Source organism: Aedes albopictus, chromosome 3, assembly GCF_035046485.1.
Source record: "Aedes albopictus strain Foshan chromosome 3, AalbF5, whole genome shotgun sequence".
Lineage (NCBI taxonomy): Eukaryota > Metazoa > Arthropoda > Insecta > Diptera > Culicidae > Aedes > Aedes albopictus.
The window spans coordinates 251,068,387-251,093,309 of NC_085138.1; the positions used below are offsets into that span (position 1 = coordinate 251,068,387).

Here is a 24,923-nt window from a genome sequence, read left to right on the forward strand (position 1 = left end):
TTACCTCTATTTTGTAGCACAAAATCATATTCTTTTCGCAATATTTATAAAATCATGCATAATTTGAAGTAGAACGGTTTACAAACGTTCAAGATTTATAATTCAGGCCAAACATGTCTAAAGGTCCAATCTGCAAAAGAGAGGCTCTCTTTGGTTTCCCTCTCTTTCGTTAATAGCTCAGCTGTTTATTTGTATTATTATTGTCTCCTTGCATTGAACGATGGTCAAAACAATCGTCTTTTGAATTGTACTGCAAAAATAGTTGAAAAGTGTACCATTCAAGGTACCATTACATTGCAATAATTGAAACAGAAAGAGAACAAAGAGAGACTCTCAAATGCAGATAGGACCTATTGAAATGTTTGGCCTGAATTGTGTTATGTCCATGGTTAAGTTTGATTGAAAAATTTTTTTTAATTTAATTTAATTTAATTTAAAATTTTAAATATTTAATAAAACATCCTGAAAAAAAATCAAAATTGCGTTTTCGCACAACGTGTGCAACAAATTTAGCGTGTCGTGCTGTCCGATCTTGTTTATTTTGTTCGCATCATTCTTCACGGGCTGCAGGTCGGAAATATCATCAGAATCGCAGTGAAATTCTGACTCATTTTTAATTCAAATAACAGTGCTTTTCCGGGCCGAAATACTGGTATTTCTGTGCATTTACATTGGAATTTGGTCGTCCCCTTCGGTGCGGTAAGTATGCCACTTGAATAATACTTTTATTTTAGCGAGAAAAAAGTTCAACCGAGAGGTGGAAATTGTGGATTTATTTTTTCCCGTGACTCATTGCGATTGTCGGAACCAAAATAAGTGCAATTGCAAACCGTGGCGTAATTTTCGATGCGTAAATTCTAATGGTTGGATTATTGCTTGGATATTGAACAAGTTCAATATCGCTGACAAATTAAATTGAAAGTTGCCGATTGAGAAATGTTTTGGGAAGATAAGCCAAAAACAAAAATGTGCTTAGACTTCATGAATATTCAAGTCACTATGTCTAGCACTTACACATTCCCGTTAGCTCTGGACATCATCTCAGGTAATGCCACTTCGTCCGTTTTTGATAAATAATCATCTGAATATCAATGCTTTGTTCATTGTTCGTAGAATCTAGTTGGACAAATTGCAAATATTCAATCAAATTATCTTTTTAATGAAACTTCCCTAGAACATTCCTTATATCATTGAATAGTTAAGATGTTCAAAACTCTCCGTAATCCGTACGGTAATGTACGGTACCGACGCACGGTGTCAAAATTTTGATTATTATCGAACTTTCATGTACCTTGGATTTTTCTTCATATAATGTTAGAATTTCGGCTATAATGTATAAATTCAAAATTTGAAAATATTCTATCGGGGAAAATTTAAGTTAGCTGTGTTTTTGGCTATTTTCCATACTAAAAATGAATAATTACTATTTTAGCCCAAAAAACGTCCCATACAAAATGTATGGAAAAATTTTTGCCGATGAAATATTTTCTAGTTTTCCGATTATGAATATATAGCCCAAATACTAATCATTTTCGAAGAAAAAGCCGAGATACATGAATGTTCGATAATAATCGAAATTTTGACACCGTGCGACGGTCGCCTCGGTACGACCTAGAGCGACTGAAAAAAATGGATGTAGCCACGCATCTGTACAAAATCTCGAAGCAGCATTGCCGCCGAATGAAGGCAAGTTCGTTGAAACCCCTTAGAAGGATTTCTAGAGTACGTGAAGCGGAAACAGCAGACCCGCCTCTTTCGGGAGAAAAAACTCCTGGCCTAGGCGAGGAAATGAAATGGCACCATCCATACGCGCCAACTTGTGACGTAGTTGGGGGGGCGAGCCCTCTCAAAATCAACCAAATTCGTAAAATGTCGACGCAGTTCATCTAGTTTAGGCATATTTACGTGAAAACTAGTGCATTGAGCTAAAAAAAGTTGAATTTTGTCCAATTTTGTAGAGCTTCGATTTTGTGGGTTGGACGGGTGTGAGTTGAAACATCATAAGTTGCTGCATTCGGAGCAACAGAAATCTTCAACCAACGAAAAATCGTCACCAGTGATTGCTAAGATAAATCTTCATCGTCAAAGGCTATGTTTAACGCTCTTCCGGATCATTCCAGTTGGCTTATACGGCAAAGATGCGATAGTCGATGTGCTAGCCTTCTTGGACGACGGCTCTTCATATACATTAGTAGAAAAAGCAGTCGCAGACCAGCTAGGAGTCGACGGAGAAGTACAACCGCTGTGTCTGCAGTGGACAAACAACGTTACACGCACAGAGACTGACTCGAAGGTCGTGCAGTTGAACATCTCCGACATTTCTGGTGGCAAACAATACACGCTGGATGGAGTGCGAACGGTGGAAAGCCTCTGTTTATCACCACAATCCCTTCGTTACGATGAGTTGGCAAAACAGTTCCCCCATCTTCGTGGACTGCCGGTGAACAGCTACAATAGAGATGTTCCTCGCATCTTGATCGGCTTGGATAATACCAATCTCATGGTGACTCTAAAAATGAGGAAGAAAAAACCTAGAGAACCGGTTGCAACAAAAAACAAGCTCGGCTGGACAGTCTACGGCAACGTGGAAGGTTTGGACGACCCGCCCGAATATAGATTGCTTCACGTTTGCGCAGGGCCATCCGATCATGAACTGCATAGGTAGATTAATTGAAAATTTATTTTCCGTTGAATACTGGAGTCAAAGTTGCTCCGGTAGTAGAAGCAGATGATGATCGTCGGGCTCGAGAAATAATGGAGAACACAACAGTCCGTACGCCATCTGGAAGATTCGAAACGGGATTATTGTGGCGGTACGACCATTTTGAGTTTCCTGAAAGCCGTTCAATGACAGAGCGTCGACTACGGTGTCTTGAGCGTAGGCTGTCGGCGGACGCAGAGCTCAACGACAAAGTGAAGAAGCATATGGACGAGTTGGAAACAAAAGGCTATATTCGTAAAGCGACGCCCCAGGATTTGGATTCCTTCGACCCCCGAAGAACTTGGTTTCTCCCCCTAGGACTAATTTTGAACCCGAACAAACCAGGTCTGGGATGCTTCTGCAAAGGTATAAGGAGTATCATTTAATTCGATGCTCCTAAAAGGACCTGACCTCCTCACATCGCTCCAGTCGGTTCTTCATCGCTTTCGTCAACGTCAGATTGCCGTAGTTGAGGACATCAGAGAGATGTTTTTACAGCTCCTTATCTGTCCAGAAGACAATGTTTCGTCTGGCGTGACGATCCGTTGTCTTCTATAAATGTTTACATTATCAATGTTGCGACCTTTGGGTCGACATGCTCGCCATGTTTGGATGATTACCTCGATAGCAAGGACACCGTTGAAGAAGCCATACAAATAGCCCTTGAGGTCAAAGAAGTTCATGCCAAAGGCCAATTCGAGCTTCGTAATTGGTTATCAAATTCGGAAGAAGTTGTTCGACGAGTCGGGGAAAGTTCTAATAGTGAGAACAAAAGCTTTTCCATGAACAAAGCGACGGGAGTTGAGAGAGTTCTCGGTATGCAGTGGATACCTGCTACAGACCACTTTACATTCTCACTGGCATTGCGGGACAACGTCGAACGTCTGATTGATGGGAATAAAATACCTACAAAACGAGAAGTTCTTCGAGTCGTTATGAGTATTTTCGATCCACTGGGGTTGGTAGCAGCATATGTAGTACACGGCAAATGTTTGGTGCAAGATATTTGGAGAAGTAAAGTGGATTGGGACCAGAAAATTCCGGACGAAACCTTCAAGCGCTGGCGTCAATGGACACATGCACTCCGTGGGCTGTCCGCAGTATTAGTACCACGCGAGGTACCACGTTGTTATTTCCCAGGCTACAGCCTATCCAGCCTACAGAATATCGAGCTGCATGTATTTGTGGACGCAAGTTTGGTAGCTTTCTCTTGCGTAGCATACTTTCGAGTCTTTGATCATGGTCAAGTTCGCTGTGCTTTGGTATCGGCGAAATCCAAAGTCGCCCCATTGAAGCCGTTATCCATCCCACGTTTAGAACTCCAAGCAGCTGTGATAGGGAGTCGATTAATGAAATCAATTCAAGAAAGTCACTCCTTACCAATCCAACGGCGAGTATTATGCGATTCGAGCACGGTTTTGTCATGGATCCAGTCAGATCAGCGAAAATATCGACAGTTCGTGGCGGTCAGAGTTGGTCCTTAGTCAAACAACGGTCGAAGAATGGCGAAAAGTTCCAGGAAAGCTGAATGTTGCAGATGAGGCGACCAAGTGGGGTGAAGGCCCATGATTGATAAGCAATCTCGGTGGTTTTCTGGCCCGGAATTTCTATACAAGGACGAAACGGAATGGCCTTTCAACAAACTACCGAAACCCGATTCTACAGAAGAGCTACTTGCAGTCCATGCACATCACCGGGAAGTTCCTGCGTCATTCATCGATTTCAAACGATTCTCGAAGTGGGAACGGCTTCAGCGAACGGTGGCATACACACTTCGATTCTGTGGAAAAGTTTCTGGAAAAGTTTGTGATGAGCAAATCAAGGACGGTGCACATTTGACGCAGATTGAGCTACAAAAAGCAGAGGAAGCAATATTTACATATGGGTACAGGCAGAAGCATACCCGGACGAAGTTTTTGCGATGAAGAGAGAGCAACTGCGGAATGTGAATGCGATACCGAAACTAGAAAATTCTAGCCCTCTACGTAAACTATCACCGAAGTTGGACTGCGCTGGCGTTCTACGGATGGATGGGCGGATTGGAGCTGCTCGGTTGGTGTCGTACGATACAAAATTCCCCATAATCCTTCCCAAAAACCATTATGTTACCGCTTTTATCCTGGACTGGTATCATCGACGGTATGCACGAGACTGTCGCTAACGAAGTCGGAAATTCCATGTCTTCAGCTTGAGGAATGCGATCCGCACTGCCGCAAAGGCGCAAAGGACTGCATGTGTGCATCGTGAACAAAGGCATCACTTCCGGAATGCCGCCTTGCAGCATACGTTCGACCATCCACCTTTGTTGGAGTGGATTACTGTGGCCCGTATTTCGTTCGCATTGGTAGAAGCAATGTAAAAATATGGGTGGTTCTGTTCGTATGCCAAACAGTTCGAGCCATACATCTTGAAGTGGCAAGTAGTCTATCGACAGACTCTTGTATTTTGGCAGTTAAACGCTTCATCGCGAGAAGAGGCGCTCCAATGGAGATCTACAGTGATCAAGGCATCCCGAGATGAACTAGCCCAGGGCTAAAAATCTCGTTAATACAGATAAAAAAAATCAAGGCACCAACTTCCAAGGCGCAAGTAAGGAACTGAAGAATGAGTTACAAAAAATCAACAGGGCGTTGTCAGACACTTTCACCAACCGAGATACATTGTAGCGATTTAATCATCCATCAACCCCGCAGATTGGTGGTTCGTGGGAACGGTTGATCCGTTCTGTTAAAATCGCTTTGAATACCCTATCTACTTCCAAGAATCCTAGTGAGGAAACTTTCCAAACTACACTTCTCGAAGTAGAAGCGACGGTCAATTCTAGGCCTTTAACATATGTTCCCCTAGCAAATGAAAACGAAGAAGCTTTAACGCCGAACCACTTCCTTATGCTGAGTTTGAGCGGAACAGTTCAACCGGCAAAGCCGTAGACATAGCCAACGCTTTGTGCACCAATTGGGGTCATGTTCAGGAAACAGCAGCAATGATGTAGTCCTCCTCTTCTGTTTCGCAAATATTTTTCGATAAGGCGGGAGAGCATGTCAGCACATCCCTGTTCGTTAGTTGAGATGTACTGAATGTCGAAATCGTAGTTCAGCTTGATAAGGGCCCAACGCTGCCTGAAAGCGATTTGTCAAGGAATATCGTGCAACGGTTTACCCTTTTTGATTTAGGGTGTCCAGTGGTTAAGGCTACGAATCGCCAATTCGGAGATAGCGGGTTCGATTGTCGTGCCCGTCGGGAAAACTTTCTCGACTCCTTGGGCATAGTGTATAATTGTCCTTGCCTCACAATGTACAAGTTCTACTTGACATTCTTACGCAACAGTTGATCCAGGAGATGACGCAGCTTATGAATATTCCGAACGGATTTGCCATAATAATTCGCGGTTCCAGGAAAGGGTATCAGCTCAGATACGTTCGTTGTTGAGGGATTGCAGTTTGGAAATACCTGCATTTTTTTTTAAGATGAAATTGCAATGGCACGGTAAAGCCTGGGTATGTTGCGCAATACAGATCCCATTTTGATCCACTAGCACTAGCCTCTGCCCAGCAACTCCTATCCCTACCTCTTCGTGGTACCGGCCGGAAACTATGAGCAACCTTAGGGAAGATCGGGTAACCAACTTAGGAAGGGGGGTTTGCTTCTGCAAACCTGAGCGTTTTTTTCTCCAGGAGGAGCGGCTCACAACAGCGTCTGATCCCCATGTTAGGGGTGGCTGATCAACGTCCTAGTCTGGCACTAGGAATCTAAGCTCAACGGTGCACTATGGTCCTCCGGAAAGTAGGAGATTGATATCAGGCCCTACGAGCCAGCCTTAAACGGTCATTGTAACCGAAAATCAGCAACAGAATAATACGAACCGAAACCAACGGCAACGACCCCAGCGAAGAAAAAGGACTTGCGATTGGAAACTCGGTACGTGGAACTGTCGATCTCTCAACTTCATTGGGAGCACCCGCATACTCGCCGATCTACTGAAGGACTGCGGGCGGGTTCGGCATCGTAGCGCTGCAGGAGGTGTGTTGGACAGGATCCATAGTGTGAAGAAGTAATCATACAATCTACCAGAGCTGCGGCAACACACGCGAGCTGGGAACAGCTTTTCGTGATGGGTGATATGCAGAGGCGCGGGTTGGTGACCGATCGACGAAAGAATGTGCAGGTTGAGGATCAAGGGCCGATTCTTCAACTTCAGCATAATAAACGTGCGTAGCCTACACTCCGGAAGCACTGATGGACCTATCGTGGCCCCAACATCGACTCCGACCACTATCTGGTGATTATCAAACTACGCCCAAAATTCTCCGTCATCAACAATGTACGGTACCAGCGACCGCCACGGTACAACCTAGAGCAACTGAAACAACCGGATGTCGCCTCAGCATACGCGCAGAATCTCGAGGCCGCGTTGCCAAACGAGGGCGAGCTCGATGAGCCCCCTCTAGAGGACTGCTGGGGTACAGTGAAAGCAGCCATCAACGACGCAGCCGAGAGCACCATCGGGTACGTGGAACGGAATCGACGGAACGAATGATTCGACGAAGAACGCAGCGCGGGCGGTTATGTTGCATGCAGCAAGAGACCCGACAGAACGTGGAACGTTACAAACAGAAGCGGAAACAGCAGACCCGCCTCTTTCGGGAGAAAAAGCGCCGCCTAAAAGAAGCCCCTAATAAAAATGTATTATACACTGCTGATAGGGTGAATGATGCTATCATTCCCTTCCCTGTATGATCAAAATGACAGCCCGAAAGGGTTGTTAAGCACGTTGTATCATACTTTTCTATTAGGGGCGGAGTGCGAAGAAATGGAACTGCTGTGCCGTTCCCAAGAAACACGGGAGTTCTATCAGATGCTCAACGCATCCCGCAACGGCTTCGTGCCGCGAGCCGAAATATGCAGGGATAAAGACGAAGGCCTCTTGACGGACGGACGTGAGGTGGTCGAACGGTGGAAGCAGCACTTCGATCAGCACCTGAACGGCGTGGAAAACGTAGGCACGGGAGCCCACGGCAACGGAGGAAACGACGACGCTAGTGCAGCGGAGGACGAAATGAACCAACTCCCACGCTGAGGGAAGTTAAGGATGCCATTCACTAGCTCAAAACCAACAAAGCAGTTGGTAAGGATGGTATCGCAGCTGAACTCACCAAGATCGGCCAAGAAAAGTGAGCCACCTGTCTGCATCGACTGATAGTCAGGATCTGGGAAACCGAACAGCTACCGGAGGAGTGGAAGGAAGGGGTAATCTGCTCCATTCACAAGAAAGGCGACCATTTGGAATGTGAGAACTTCAGGGCAACCACTATTTTGAATGCCGTTTACAATGTGCTATCCCAGATCATCTTACGTCGTCTGTCACCTAAAACGAATGAGTTCGTGGAAAGTTATCAAGCCGGCTTTATCGACGGTCGGTTGACAACGGACCAGATCTTCACCGTACGGCAAATCCTCCAGAAATGCCGTGAAGACCAGGTCCCAACGCATCATCTGTTCATCGACTTCAAAGCGGCATACGACAGTATCTACCGCACAGAGCTATAGAGAATCATGGACGAGAACAGCTTTCCCGGGAAGCTTACCAGACTGATAAGAGCAACGATGGACGGTGTGCAGAACAGCGTAAGGATTTCAGGTGAACTACTCAGTTCATTCGAATCTCGACAGGGGACTACGACAAGGTGCCTACTGTTCAACATCGCTCTGGAAAGTGTTATACGACAAGCCGGGCTCAACAGCCGAGGTACGATCTTCAGGAAATCCGACCAATTTGTCTGTTTTGCGGATGACATGAATATTATTGCTAGAATTTGGAAGCGTGGCAGAACTGTACACCCGCCTGAAACGTGAAGCAGCAGAGGTCGGTCTGGTGGTGAATGCGGCTAAGACAAAGTATATGCTAATAGGTGGGACTGAGCGAGACAGGACAAGCCAAGGCATCGATGTTACGATAGACGGAGATATTTTCGAGGTGGTAGAAGAATTCGTCTACCTCGGTTCCTTGCTAACGACTGACTATAACGTGAGCCGTGAAATACGAAGGTGCATCATCAGTGGAAGTCGTGCCTACTACGGGCTCCAGACGAAACTGCGGTCAAAAAAGATTCACCCTTGCACCAAATGTACCATTACAAGACGCTAATAAGACCGGTGGTTCTCTACGGACACGAGACATGGACGATGCTCGAGGAGGACCTGCAAGCATTCGGAGTTTTCGAGCGACGCGTGCTAAGGACGATCTTCGGCGGCGTTCGTTCTCACGTTCCAGTGAGCTTTTCGCTCTTTGAAGGAAGCACGACACTAGACAACGGACTAGCATGCAACGCCCAGTGGCACAGCCGAAAACTTTTCCCGACAGCTGCGGCGGGAATCGAACCCGCGCTCCTCAGCACGATGCGACCAAGAGCTTGGTGACCTTAGCCACACGACCACGGAGCCGCACATTATGACGGCAAATTGTTGATTCAGTTATTATCATGATTTTGATGTTGAACTAAATAAATGAATGATTGAAGATTCGTTCTACGTAAATGGTCAACAAATGAACCGAAGCTGCTCGATGCAGAAACAGACACATATCAGGACGAAGCAGTTCCAATTCAGCTGCCAAATGAAAAAGATGCGGTGAAGGCACTGGGGATACGGTCGATCCCATAGGACGACACGTTCAAGCGATCAAGCGATGGATTCCAAATGGTACGGAGTGGCTGCAACTCCATGGTATCGCAGCGTCAAATTCGCTCGAGATATTGTCAAAACTCGGTGGCTATTGTGCCACTTTTGCGAAGGAGAAACCACCGGATTATTATAGCCATCAGTTTGCATTAGCTTCCCAAATAATTTTTGCGTAAGCTCAACACGTATTGAACCGTGGTTTGAAAATATAAAACAAAATCAGGCTTATTCTGCGCGGCGTGTGAGGTGAAACTAGTCTAATGAAGTGACAAAAGTTGACTCGATCCCATTTGATTTGCATTAGTCATCTCACCTTACACGCCGCGCAGAATAAACCTGAATATTACACTGAATTACGGTTACTGGAACATCTAGGTGTCCATCCAACCGTAAACCTAAAGCAGATTTTTATATTATCCATTATGAACCTTACGATCATGTCTTATATGTACACATTCTCTTCTAACTTTTTTTTACTGAGGATCCCCCTATAGTGCTATTGCCAATGTAATTGATTTATTTTATTTTGCTATATTTTCAGATTTCTGGTCTAGGGCTATGGAGAACATAAACGATCTTCCAGTCGAGGTTTGTTTTTCTGCATTTAGAAGCCTTCAGTTCTTTCAATTATTTGTATTGTTTAATTTCAGATTTTAACGCGAATATTCGACTTTCTGACAATATCAGACCGGAAGCACGTGTCACGCGTGTGTCGTCTGTGGCACAACATTCTTCACTGCGTTCGCTTCCAGCGCCAGTGTCGGCTGGTATTCGATAGCACCTTCGAGGAACAACTGTCCGATCTAGAGAAACGCATCCTGCGCAGTTGCCGGAACCTTTCGATAACTCATTGGGACGATACGGACGATGACGATTATGATGACGACGATGAGGACGAACAGCTCGAAAAGGAGGTGATAGTCCAGTTCAAATATCTGTTCAAGCCGAGTCCGGAGCGGAACGTGACCGATTTACTGTTTGAGGAAAGTCTACCTTTAGAAAGCCTAGAGATCAATACCACCTTTGATAGTTGTCGGGACATCATCGAGGATCGTCTACCACAGCTGGAGCAGCTTCGAGAGCTCTTCCTTTCGTTCGATCAGAATCGAAACCCGAATAGCCCAAAGTCCCACCCAGGCATATGGGTCCTCCAACACAAAAATCTCGAAACACTTAGGATAGGATTGTCTTACGAAATCGATGCATTTAGGATAGAAGCTCCCTCGTTGACCTATCTAGACATCCAGCCGAAATGTCGCTGGAGTATGGAGATCGTTGAAACCTACTGTCGCCAGCTGCGAACCCTCAAGCTTCGATTTCAGCACGTAGAGTACATGGAGTCGTTCCTTTCGTTACCCTTTCCGAGTTTAACGCATCTACAGGTGCGCATGTACGACGACAAGGAAATCCAGATGCGATACGCCCGTAATCGAAATCGAATAGTGGACGCCGAACGGGACGAACAGTTTGTTAGAGATATGCCAAAACTAAGAAAACTTCTGCTCGAGAGCAATCTGCTGTTCTTCCGGATCGGAGTTCTTCTCGCCAAGTGCAATCATCAGCTCGAGGAGTTGACCTTGGAGGAACAGCAAATAGACTATGCACAACTGAAAGTTGTGGAATCGTTGCCAAAGTTGAAGGTAAGAACTTTTCGAAACATCACACTCAAAACAGATTTGCGGGCTCGACAAAAACGCGCACAGCCGTCTGCTCAGTAAAACTATCAGCTGATATCCCAGCAAAAAGTGACATTTGTTAGCTGACTCTCAGCAAAAAGATTGCCGAAGCTCAGCAATGAACTGTCAAAATTGCTGAGATCTCAGCAAAATTGTTGTTTGCTGATTACTCGGCTGTGCAAATCTCGGCAAAGTAATGGAAAAATGCTGATATCCCGGCAATCTGAATTAAGTGTGATCATGCTTCCCATTTTACACACCACTATTATCCAATTTCAGAGCTTCACGCTTTTCCGGTGCGAGGTGCTGATGCCGTCGCCCGCGCTGCCCTCGCTCAATATGCCCCACCTGGACAAACTGGAGCTGTTCTACAATGAATCGAGCATCGTGTTCAACGAGGGCCTCTCTGGACTGAAATCTCTCAAGATTTCGTTGTGGACGGAGAAAAACCACAAAGTATTGTACAAAATTTGTAAAAATCTTCCCAATTTGGAACACTTGGAGGTGCTAGCCAATACCAAGGTAAGTTGTGCATGCGATTCTACTTAACTATCTATTCATTACTCTGAATCGAATCAAAATTTCAAACCAGTTGGTCAACACGTGCCTTCGCTATCTGCATCGCTTGACGAATCTCCGATCGCTCAAGCTGGACAACAGTGAACCGAGTACGTTACTCTGGCAGCACTGCCCAGTGGTGCCGTCCATCCAGAGGGTAGTTTTCTACAACTGTACCCTAACCAGTGATACTTTGCTACCGGTGGCAAGGCTTTTCCCCAATATGCGCGAGCTTTTCATAGATAGGTGTTACTTCAAAAAGGGTTTTGCCGAGGGCAAAAGTGAAAGCGACAGTGAAGGGGACGGAGATGAGTCTGACAGTGAACGAAAGAACGACAATAAGTACCTCAATGCGGACCGCGTGCGGCAGTTGTTTCCTCTGTGCCGAGTATCGTGCAAAGAATCGTCATTCTACTGGCATCGATATCAGTAGAAGGTGTGCTGGAAGTAGTATTTTTTTTTTTTTTTTTTTTTTTTTTGCTAGGTTTCTAGCTGCACTCTGAATAGAGTTGAAACCTCTACACTAGACCTGAAGATAGAAAAGAGTACGTAATCTTTCAGAAGCAGTTTGCCAGCCGTACGCGGAAAATGATATCCATTAAGACACTGTTGCAACTGACTCAGAAAGATACGGTAGAAGATTGGAAAGTTTTCAATTGGTCAGTCAGTCAGGATTTGCCTATGTAGTGTTATGGTCACACGGTTTGTGTTTGTCTCCTTGTTTGATTTTGTGGTATGGTTAAATATGTTTTTCTCCTCGTTAAGTCAGTTGTCGTATGTTGTTTTTTTTTTCATCGAATCAATCGAACCCTGTATGTTAAAATATAGTCGATCCTGTGTCAAATTGTTTTCTTGATTTCGCTAATCGTTTTCTACTTGTGTTCATCTCTTGTGCCCTTAAATTGTCATCGGTCCAAAATCCACAGAAACATGTAACTGAACTTCTGAACATCTAAGAGATAATCAAAAATACGCCAAGTTGGTCAGTTGATTGGAATAAAATTTTAAAATAATAAAGATTTCATGTCAACTTTCATCCTGCTACAAATACTATTAAAAATATTCAAATTCGTTCAATTGTCCTATCGGTCCTACCTAGATGAACCATGTAATTTTTTCAAGCGTAGCCTAGAAATGTCAACCTAGTCATACACAAGTAACGTTGTTCAGTTAATATAAAGCAGTCAGTTTTTGTCCGAAATGTCACGTCGAACGCATTGACGTCAACAATGCGTTTAAGTGTTCGCACGTTAGCTTCGAATCTATCAGCACAATTAAGTGCTGCGAATCTCCTTCCCACTATTGATTCTACGGTCGATTTTTATTGCTTTATTTAAAGAAAATATGACCAACTAACATTGTAAAAATTCGAAAAAGCGACTATGACATTAATAAATTACTATGTAATAAAAATCAACCGAGAAACGTGGGAAATAGAGCCCAAACAACATTTTGAAGTCAGATGGCTGTAAAAGGTTCCAAAACCTGTCACAAATCCTATAATATTTTTATTAGGATTTGTAACGATCATCAAAACCTTCTCAAATCTAACCGACTTGGAACTATTGCTTGGGAATAGACTCTACTGAGCCCCGGCGGTTCCTCCTGTTTATCGAGCATGTCTGATGCATATGATCAGCCATACTCCATCTGCAGCAGCCGGTTCGGAATGAACCGTTGGAGGCGCATTAAAGTGTTAAAAAGGTGATATGTTTCACTAAAGAACACTACATTACAATAATCAAAATGAAACTCCTTCACTTTAATACCGTCAACCCCTGCGAACTTGGCCAGGGAAGGTGTGCTGGAAGTAGTATTATAAGGAAAAACAATGTTGATAGATTCAAATATTTTTTCACTGAAAATGTAAAGTTAGTTTTTCGGGCAGTAGTACATATCACCTCCTGTTCAAATGGCGTAGGCCTGACTCAGCTTCTCAAATTTTCACCGTTCAGCAAATAGGGTAGATGTACCTGTTTTCCATATGTCCGGTCTCGCTCAGTTCCCCCTGTATGCCATCATATACTTTGTTTAAGTCGTTATCATCACCAGTCTGATTTTTGCTGCTTTGTATTTCAAGCAGGTGTTTAGCTCAGTCATCATTCTGATTATTTTAGGCTGACCATCCGTCCCGTATTTAACGAGACAACAAAATTTTCAAACGCTCGTCTCTGTTAACGTTTTTAACTCAATTATTCGTTCTTTCTAGCTGAAATAGCATTATTTACATCATGTAGTTCTGTTTTTGGACTTTGATTTTCTTTTTGTTGAGTTTCCGGAATGTGTCCCGTATTTCAGCGGAACAAATCTGGTCAGCCTAGAATATTTCAATGGGAGTTTACATACATTCCGTTGCCTAAAGATAGTTGAAGTTGCTAAAGGTTCGATTTTCAGATTCTTCGATTGGTCTCCTGAACATTCCTGAACCACCGAAGTCTACATTTGCGTTTGTTGTTTTCAAATGACATTAAATACGAGATATGATTCCCTTATTGACCCCATAGGTCATCGGAGACATCCTTAGAACATGTGTTGTCCTTGTACAACTGATTATATTTTCTGAATCTCTCGATGGATTGTCTGAACCCGTCCTTATAAAATATGATTACTCGAAATAATCACCACGAACGATTTTTAATCGCTCTTAATTGCGCCAATTCTTGGAAATCTGTAAAATGTTTGTTACGTCAACGTACTGCAGACAATTTGGACGATCTGATTGAAGTCATGCATTGACTTCAGAGAACCTTTTTTTTTAATTTTTATTACCGTGTATTTTAACTTATGCTAATTCTACACTATTTCAGAGCACCGTAGATTGACTGCAATGAGAGCTATTTGCACGCGAAATCAGGGGTTAGCTCCAGAAACCAATACTACACCGAACAGGAGTTAGTAAATGCTTCGATTAGATTCGTGAGTACCCGGGATGACCTAGCTGAAGTCAGGCCTTGACTTCAGAGAACCATAGATGGACAACAATGAGAATAATTTGCACGCCGAAACAACGGTTGAATAATATGTATTACATTTAACAGGAGTAAGTAATATCCTCGACTAGATTCCTGAGTACCCGGGATGACCTGGCTGAAGTCAGGCCTTGAGTTCATGGAACTGTTAATAAACTGTAATCACACATTTCATGTATGTGGAACCTCTGTGCACCGCATAAACTCATAGTTTATCATGTATTAATGAGAAGGCCTCTCACATCTATTCCTAGGAAAATTTGATGACCTAAGCGAAGTCATGGCTTGACTTCAGAGAACCGTAGATGGACTTTAATTAGAGCTAGGCATGACTTCGCTTTGATCATCAAATTTTCCTAAGAATACTTTTGAAAGAACTTTTTGTTTACACATGATAAAATATGAGTTTATGTAGTGCACAGAGCTTCTACATAGGTAAAACATGTGATTACAGTTTATCAACAGCTCAATGAACTCAAGGCCTGACTTCAACCAGGTCATCCCGGGTACTCAGGAATCTATTCGAGGAATTAACTTACTTAAGTTCGGTGTAATTTTGGTTTCTAGAGCTAACCGCTGTTTTCCGCGTGCAAATAACTCTCATTGTAGTCAATCTACGCTGCCGTGAATCGCAAGTCAGTCCCATATGTAAAAAGTAAGCATTGAGAAAATGGACTCTGAAGTATTTAAATTCGACTTCTATGTGAAACCTTGTGAAACTTTAAAAAAATCGTAATGATTTGAAAACTTCTGTGATCATCATGAAACTTTCACAAATTGTTTCAAATGTGAAAACGTAACTGTGAAAAATGTAAAACTAAATAAAACAATGTTCGGTTTTGCACTGCAGGGTACACAAGTTGATAATGGGACTGACTTGCGATTACTTTTCATTATGGGACAATCTGACTTGGTGTTGTTTTTCGATTTTACTGAACAAACTATATATTTTTATTCACGCACCTGAAAGATCATCCGAAGAAAGATCGAAAACGGCCATTAACTCAATTTTGCCCAAAATGCAGATGGGACTGACTTGCGATTCACAGCAGTACGGCTCTCTGAAGTCAAGGCATGACTTCAATTAGATCGTCCAAATTGTCTGTCTGCACTGCACTGCCGTGAATCGCAAGTCAGTCCCATCTGCATTTTGGGCAAAAATGAGTTAATGGCCGTTTTCGAGCTTTCTTCGGATGATCTTTCAGCTGCGTGCAAAAAAATATATAGTTTGTTCAGTAAAATAGGACAGATCGGTGAAGTACTAGATTTGTAGTAATGAGCTGAATTTTAGTATGGTCTCTCTCTCTCTCTCTTCTTGGCGTAACGTCCTCATTGAGAAGGCGCTTTTTCAGCCTTTTCGCAATTGTTAAATAATAGTTTTACGGCATCCCCAAATTAAACGATTAAATATAATTAGGTTATGGATACCGTGACGCAATACATGTGGAACCGGAATTATCACTTTTAAAATTGAATAATTAAAGTACTTGCCGCTACTTGGAATCGAACTCCCGATCTCCGTATCCACTGGTCCCGATGATGTCCTCGCTGCCACACTGCTATATATAAATAACATAGAAAATAGCCCGTTTTGTTTTACTCCAGACAAGGCTTCATAATTGTGCCACAAGAAACCTTACCCAACTTCATCTTGCTGTAAAAGCTTGTGAAACGTCAAACGCAATCATGTTTACATTGAACAAGCTGTGTGGTTGCGCCAACAGATTCTTCTTCACAGCTTCTAGCTGAAAGAGTGTTCTTTAAACGGCTACAAAGCGCTGCTGTTTTGTGTTTTGGCAACATTACAAAACGTACTGTATAAAAGCAGCTGTTGTAGTGGCTGGGACTCTTACCCGATTTGCACATCTTCCGGAAAATCTTCCGGCATTGAATTAAAGTGCAATAAAAGCAACCCAAATAATTTCACAGCACATACATGGATAGCTCTAAAGAACTTGTGTAGTAGCTATATATCCCGCTTGAAGTTTGTTTTGACAATAATGTTTATATCCGACAATCCGTGTTGGTAAACCAACAGTTTCTTTATTACAGCTTCTAGCCGTAATGAAATCGCATAACGGCCTTTAAAGCGCTGCTGGTTTGGGGATTTGTCAGTATAACGAATTGTACTGTATAGTAGCAGCTGTTTTGTTAGTGGGGACTCCTATTCGATGTGTTCAAGTTTTCACATCTTCCGGGAAATCTCCCGGAGTTGGAATACGGTGGAGTAAAGGCAGCCCCAGTGACAAGCAATGAAATTCTGAAAACCGAGTTTGCTAGCTGTATGATGCTTGTTTTGCAGTCGTGTATTAGCTTACGATTTATATTTGACTAGCTTTCCTTTTATTCAGCGTTGACTGCTTTTACTCGCTGGTTACACAACAGAAAGCAAATGACTGAAGCTTATAGCGCTGAAAATGTTAGTTGGGTGAAGCTTATAGCGCTGAAAATGTTAGTTGGGTATGTCGTGTTTAATGTCATTTGAAAACACCAAACGTAAATGTAGATTTCGATGATTCAGGAATGTTCAATATCCCAAGAACTCAAAGGAGACCAATCGAAGAATCCGAAAATCGAACCTGTAGCAACTTCAACTATCATTAAGCAACGGAACATGTAAACTCCCTTGCCTTATTTTTACCCGACTGGACCCAGTGACCCACCGGCCTTACTCGGTCCAGAAGCCCAAGAAAATTTTCGATCCCGTATATTTACAAAATTTGGGTGTTGTGCGAGTTTGTATTCAAAATTTGGTAAAATTCTGTTGAGAAATGGACTGTTGGTGAGTTTTATCTCGCAGCTGAGGACAAACGGGTTAAATGTGTTAAGCGAACCGTGCCGAGGTTCGAGGGATGTAAACGATGCTCGATCGTTAACGGTGCCTGTGGAGTACCTGGACAGTCCCACAGTATTTCGTCCCTTACTGCATTGATGGCGTGGAGGATCGCCTTTCCCGTGTTACTCGTGAAATCAAAACATGAGTTCGAAAAATCAAAAATCATCTAGTGTGAGTAGTATTGGTGAGGCTAACCTCTTCGCGAGAAGCGGGTCGACTAGGTCTCCGTTAAGGAGAGAAGAGAAATTAGGAGTAGGGAGTTCTGCACGCAGTGCCAGCGTCGGAAGTCCGGCTAGCCTGTCGGGGGAGATAGTGGACGGCAAGGATGTTTTCACTCAGTTCAAAACCCGATCAGTAACCATTCTTTCCCCACTCAATCAACACCCACAGCAAAGGGCCTGGCATCACCTATAGTGGTTTCGCAGGGCGGCGTCACGAACACTAATGCAAATCTACTGGTTGAAAACATGCCCATTTGATTTTGCCGGGAACAGCTGATTTTTGTTTACTATTTTCAACCAGTAACTCAGGTAGTGTTCGTGTAATGCAACGTGTACGTACACGCAACACCACTAAAAGCAGAAACCACTATACCTTTGAAAACTGGCACAGTAACTCAAAATCTGAATGAATACTGAGTGATCTTGCACTGCTGTCATTTAAACTAGTGTTCATCATCGCATGTATTTATTATGAACTGATAGAATCGTCTCTGCCAATCGGTAGTTCATTATCACTTTCCGATCCGATTGCGCCTTTCATGTTTTGTGTCTTGATCGAATCAGTTTCTATCGCAGTCTGATAATTTTCGGAAGCTCAGTTTGCAGCTATTTGTCGACCGATTTTCAAAATAAAAACATTGATCAACTGGAAACACACACTGTATCTCATAATTGATCAGACAGACGCCGATTTTTAATCAAAATTGTCAACTATGGTTTGCTTTGATGAATTCAACTCAAATTTTGACACGGTACAGTACCGTGTAACTACGAATATGTTGAAGGAACAAAATGTTTTATTTTTTTAGCGGTACCCCTTAGTATTGCATGAAGTTAGTATTGCAGTAAGTCATTTGAACAGTAACCGACAAATCGTTTCACTATTTTTTGCTTCTAGTCATCTTAAAACGATTTCAGTCAGCCAGAGCAACCATCTAACAGGAAGCGATTCCTTGCCATTTGAAAAAAAAAAAAATGTCACTTAAATGACTAGCTGAGCACGGAGCACCAACATTCCGCCACACTGAAAAATTATCGGAAGTCGGGTCAATTTTTAACGAATGCTGGGCCACTGCTGGACCCACATCGGATAACGGTTGGGTCTATGTTGGGTTAGACGTCATCAATGATGACGAAACCAGAACATATGCTTGCTAGCTGGAGCAATTAAATTATAAGGTATGTGCCGGTCGTCAGTCGTCGGAGAACCCTGACTGCTGCTCGGGTTGGTGTAAATTTAATGATCAGAGGCCAGTGAATTATCCTGATTGTAAATGGAAAACGCTTGATTCGTTCGTGTGGAAAAGTGTACTAATTTATGATTTAGTATTTTTTTTTTTTTTATCTGTATTCACGAGATTTTTAGCCCTAGGCTAGTTCATCTCGGGACCCACGCTTTACTTCCCTTCCGAAGGAAGAACTCACATTTCGCAAGTTTGTCGGGAGTGGGATTCGATCCCAGGTCCTCGGCGTGATAGTCAAGTGTTCCAACCACCACACTAGATCCGCTCCCTGATTTAGTATTTGGCTTTTGGGACGCATTCGGGATTCGAGTGGTTTCCAGGGACTTTTGGGGCCTTCCCCTGCTGATATGTAAGAGGACAATTAGAGGACAATTGGTGGACTTGTATGAACATGCAGTGAAGTTCTCTTATTTAAACGAACATTAAATGTTTTTTCACGCCTTTTATTACATTATTGGAAATCCAACTGGTTACACCTACACTAATGCAGAAATAGAGTGCTTTGGGTGCAACAGGAAGAAACGTGAAAAAATGCCTGTCGATTGCTGCCTAATGCTACATCAACAAGAACTTTTGGAAGAAACTGATTCGATCAAAAGAACACACTCAGCAATCTTCTGCGCAAATTATCGCCAAGTGATTGAGCACCGCAATGTTTACAACCGACTTCGATCAATGCGTGAGAGAATCACGGCCTTGCTGCCCGACTGTCCATTTGGTTGGTGCGGCTGAATGAACTTAGCCATTAAACGTGTAAACTTGTTCATTTCTCGAGTGGCAGTGTATGTAGGCTGTACCAACACACCGATCGAAGCGGTTGTTTCAAACAGAGAGAAAATATTAGTTTCTCTCACTGATTCTCTCGGAACTCAACAACACTGGTGGACGGAACGTGGTTGATGAGGGCCATCAATCAAAAGCGAGACGGGCTCTCGTGGAACTCGTGGAAACTGCAGATGCCGGAAAACCGGCGAAATCAAAGGTTACGATGTTGCCTCAGACGGAGGCCTTCATTTCGCAGATAGTCCAAGGGTGTGGCGGGTGCGACTGTTTTTGAAAAGCACTCGCAGAAGTGGGTGAGGCAGCCGTGAGGAGCTGCCTGGCGGTGTCCTCGAGACTGGGCGGTAACTAACCTCGAAAGCCGGCAGTAATGCCGATAAGTCGGACCCAGCCAGGCGTACCGAAAAGCTGGGTAGCTTCCATCCCAGATGGAAGGGAACAAGGGATCGCAGACCGTTGTTAGGCCCTCAGCAACCACAAAGTAGGACAGACTAGGAGGAGGACCTCCCTTGGGCGACAGTTGAGTAGAAGACGAAGAAGAAAAAATCGCTAGATGAGCAGGAGCGTAGGGACACCTAACTCTGGAGATGTAGAAGGGTAGGTGCCAAGCGCGAGAAAGGTGACGCGGTCGTCATCGAGACCGAACAATCTAAGTACTCGGAAGTCTTAAAAGCGATGCTAAGCTCATGGATTTGGGCGCTAACGTCCGCAGTATTAGGCGTACTCGTACAGGTGAAATGATCCTCGAGCTCAAGCGCGACAAGGAGCACAAGGTCGCCGCCTACAAAAATCTGGCAGAAGAGGTCCTTGGCGAAGGGGTCGAGGTGAGCGGACCAGTTCCCCCTCACAATAGAAGATCAGATTCTGAATCCAATGAGCCCAAGATTGCTAAATTTGGCGATAAAATGGCAGAAATATGACCTTTTTAGTTTAGCGGGTACCAGCGTATCCGGTATCATGTTAGCATGTTGGCATTATACTGATGCAGTTCTTGCTCATTGTTCAAGGTGCGTTCTATTTCGAGCTCGCTCGCGTTCCAAATTTTGAACTGAACAATGTTCAAATCGTTTTGATCGCAGCGTGTCGAATTTAAACATGAACGCAAATTGATCGCATTCAAATGCAACACTGTTTTAGGGTCCTAAAATCACCGGTATTAGGGTATGTGTGCCATCAGTAATCTCACGCTCCCATATTCATCCTATTCGAAAACAAGCGATTACGGCACTGATTGATTCCGTTCTTTTTGTATTCATAGCTGCTCACTTCCAACAAAAAATACAAAAATAAGAAACAAAACAAACAGCGCATCAATCCTTTGTTTTTCGTAGGATTAAAATGGGAGCCACATGCTTAATAAGGGAACCAATACCCTAGTAGAATAGCGTATTTTTTCGTCGAAAAAAAATTTCATGTTTTTTTGGTCCCATACCATTTTTGACAACTTTAGGCTCCTTGAGGGACCACTTATCCTTGAGATACGGACTTCAAATTTTACCACGATCACTTCTTAGCTAAAACGACCATTTTCTACCGAAGAACTTATAACATTTTCAATTTTTGCAAAATAAGGGACGGCCTAATGTCCACCCTAGAAATTGGAGACCACCGGCTTTCTGGTGGACTTAAGCGATTGCGGACCTGTGCCGCACCTGCCTACAGGCTAGGCGGCGGATGCAGCGGGCACAAACTGAGGAAGCGCGAAATTAACGGCAGGTGGTGTTCGCCGCTGTTAATGTCGAAGACCGAGACCGACAGGCTTATTCTGCGCGGCGTGTGAGGTGAGACGAGCCGAATGAGGTGACAAAAGTCGACTCGATCCCATTTGATTTGCATTAGTCGTCTCATGTTACTAGAGACGAGACCGTCCGTCTCACCTCACACGCCGCGCAGAATAAGCCTGCGAGCCTGCTTTTAGAGCCTCTGTCAGAGTACCAATGTGAGTCCGTGGGGTGATGCTTACAGGTTCGTGATAATCAAGACGGGAGGTGTAATGACACCTACAGTGCAATCTCCAGAGATCTTGGGGGGGATCATGTAGGGGCTTTTGCTGCTTCATGATCCGAGTCCTTGGCCTCCTTTCAGAGGATAGCCGAGGACGAGGGCTGGCGATGAGGAGAAGGTCACCGATGGAACTTGGGAGGATAGCAAACTCCCTTAGCGTAGGTAATGCCGGATAGAGTTCCAGGCCCTATTGTTGAACAAGGGACACAGCCCAGATCAAAATAAAGCCATATAAAGCTAAACAAAATGTGCACAATCTTCTCCGCTGAAAGTAAAGCACTACTTGTGGCCGCAACAGATATAGCCAAGCCTACCAGTAAAATGTAGTGTTCACTGACTCGGTCGGATGCCTAGAAGCACTCAACAAGGGTTACACTATGTGGTGACACCCACCACTCGTGGCCAGAGGAGGTTCAAAAGGCAACACTAAAGAAGAACATTCTGCTGGGTACCCAGCAACGTAGGCATTGAAGGGAACGAGCAAACTAGCAAAGGCCGTTAAGCAAAGGCCAAACTGCCGGTGGAAGCATAATTGTCCCATGTGCATTTTTGGCAATATTGAGATTTTGCAGCCCATGACAGGGTGTCTACTACCTGGAAAAACCTGGAAAAATCCTGGAATTCTCAGGGAATTTTAGTGACAATCAGGGATTTTCTGTATTTATCATTTTAATACAAATTTTCAGTTAGAAAATCCGCTCGTTAAATATTATTCAGATGTAATGAATATCTGGCGTTGAAACTAATTTGTACTTTTTTCACAGCAATCTCCTATTTTATGTTTTACCTATTTCGGAAAACTGAGTCGACATGCTTTTATTGTTAGGATTTTGAATTCTCAAAACTTTCAATATATTGCAGCGTTAAATATTGGCTTAGTGACATAAATTGTATAAGCTATTTTTCTTTATTTCCTTGTGAATGAGCTTACTGTCTTGCAAAATTTATTTAGGTTTGCCTAACAAATTCACAATCGCCTGTAGATGTTGGAAAATACCTGAAGGAACTTAAAGACACATTTTGTGCGTAGTTCCTAAAACTCCTGCAGAATATTATTGATCAATAGGAACTTCTGGTGGATTCGATGTTAGTATTTCTAGCGAAATTAACTAGATGACTTCTGGAAGAATTTTTAAACATTTTTCTGACCATTTCTGAAACGTTTTTAGAACAACTTATAAATGATTCTTAGCAATGTTCGAAAGAATTGATTGATTTAACTTTATTATAGAGATTTTCAGCCCTTGGCGGGTTCGTTTCTTTTTGAAAGAATGTTCAACTCTCTCTTTCCCATAGTTGCTTCTGAGCTCCTCATATTTTAACGAACTCGAGAGAAACTATTTTCGATGGACATAATGCACTAGTTTTGGAACATGATTACCAACTCATTAGTATATTCTAGTTGTCAATTACTTGTTCCAAAAGTGAAACTGTTGACAACCATAGCTATTGAATTACAATTTTTTTCTATTAATTTTGAAAGTAGTCCATCTGTAACAATGTTTGTTCATATACTTTTGCTAAAACCATGTTTTGACGTAAAGTAATCGTTCAAATATGTTGTTGAGAAAATAATTAAAATATTCTGAAGGAATTAAGAAATTCCTCTAGTTGAATTTATGTGGGCATTTTTAAAATTTTCAAGTGTAACTGGCAGTATTTTTTTAAGTCAATTCTTTTCAAACTCTGAAAGGATTTTCTGACTGAAGTCCTATAAATATATCTAACATTGTTGCTAGCAATTTCTATAAAAGGAGGGATCACTGGAGAGAAGAATCTAGCGAAATACCTGAAAAATACATACTTGAGCGATTCTTTTGCGAAACCAATGAAGGTCTTCGTGCGTGAAAGGTTTCTTTGAGGATTAGTTTAAAAGCGTTAGCTGCAATTTTTAAAATATCCGACAATAATAAAGAAAGTTTGCACAGGAACTACCAGTGGTGGAATTACTCTCCTCATGAAGCAATTCGCGAGTGTAAAGCCAACACAAGGCTTACTCACGATTCCGAGAGTAAAAACTGTTTGAGTTTACTCGCACCCGCCTGCTTCGTGAGTAAGAAGCAAAACAAAAACAGAAACACTCATGAGCTTTTATTCGTGAAGAACTAGTGGAGGTGCGGGAAGTGCATTTTGTTGTGGTTATAATAGCAAATCCAGTGATTATCCAACATAAACTAATGCAGCGGCCACCAAACTGCGGCCCGTGGGCCGCATGCGGCCCTCGAGTAGGTTTGGTGCGGCCCGCGAACTGATCCCGAAATTTATTTGAATGTGGCCCGCTTGCGGATTCAAAATGACAGTCAGAAATATTGTCATATCTTGAATTTTGCACGAGAATGACTACGAACTAGGTACCGTAAACTGGGGTGTAGTTGATCAGTGAGGTGAACCTGATTACTCAATTACTCACGAATATCGACTTGCAAGGATATTTAAAAGTCTTCCGAGCTGTCGAAGACTATGTCCGAATATGTTTTCTAATATACTGAATTTTATTCTGAAAATATTCTAATTTGTAATTAGTCCAGAAGTTTAACAATTTCAAAATATTGATCATATTTACACTTTGATTTGAATAGGCTGCAAATCACAACTCAGTTAGGCTGAGAATATTGCACTTTCTCACAAAATAACGAGGTCAATTTTTTAGGGACTCTGATATTAGATTTCTTGCAGAACTCGTCAAGAATAGTTTGTTAAATAAAATAAAAACATCAAAGGATTAATAGTGTTTCTTTCGACATTCTTGAAGAAATTTCTTGTATCCAATTTAATTTTAGAACACATTCGGAACATAATTTTGTTAATTTTCTCCAAAGCTTATTCAAAAAAAAAAAAAAATCAAGGATGCATTCAAATGCATTCTATCATAATTCTTTTCCAAAAAATATATCCGTATTTGCACCTACAATTCCTTTAAAGTTTGATATATCAATCCCACTAAAAATCAGGGATAATCCAAGACACTTCTCTAGCAATACTTTCATACATTGCTACAAAATGTTGAATCGAAGTTTTGCAAAAACATACTTTAGAAATCGCTTGGAAAATTGTTAAAGAATATTTCTCAGAATTTCGCTAGAAATTTTTCGAGCTCGATTAGCAATAACACCTGCAATTATTTCTGGAAATTCAATTTCCGTTAGATTTTTCTCTCTTTCTTCCCTGTAGATGTCTAGAAAAGAATTTTCTCAACATTCTGTTTAGAATTCTATCAGACGTTCCTCCAGGACTTCAAATGGAAGTTCCTCTATCA

At 42.7% G+C, this 24,923-nt stretch overlaps 1 protein-coding gene across 1 annotated transcript; it reads left to right on the plus strand.

The window, feature by feature from the left end:
• Positions 1-528: 528 nt before the first annotated feature.
• Positions 529-13,484, plus strand: LOC109422268 (uncharacterized). Its single transcript, XM_062860114.1, has 6 exons — positions 529-699; positions 9,921-9,967; positions 10,030-11,019; positions 11,335-11,577; positions 11,648-12,049; positions 13,413-13,484. Exons 2-5 carry the CDS (start codon positions 9,938-9,940, stop codon positions 12,044-12,046), a joined length of 1,662 nt encoding a protein of 553 aa, XP_062716098.1. The 5' UTR covers positions 529-699; positions 9,921-9,937; the 3' UTR covers positions 12,047-12,049; positions 13,413-13,484.
• Positions 13,485-24,923: the final 11,439 nt, after the last annotated feature.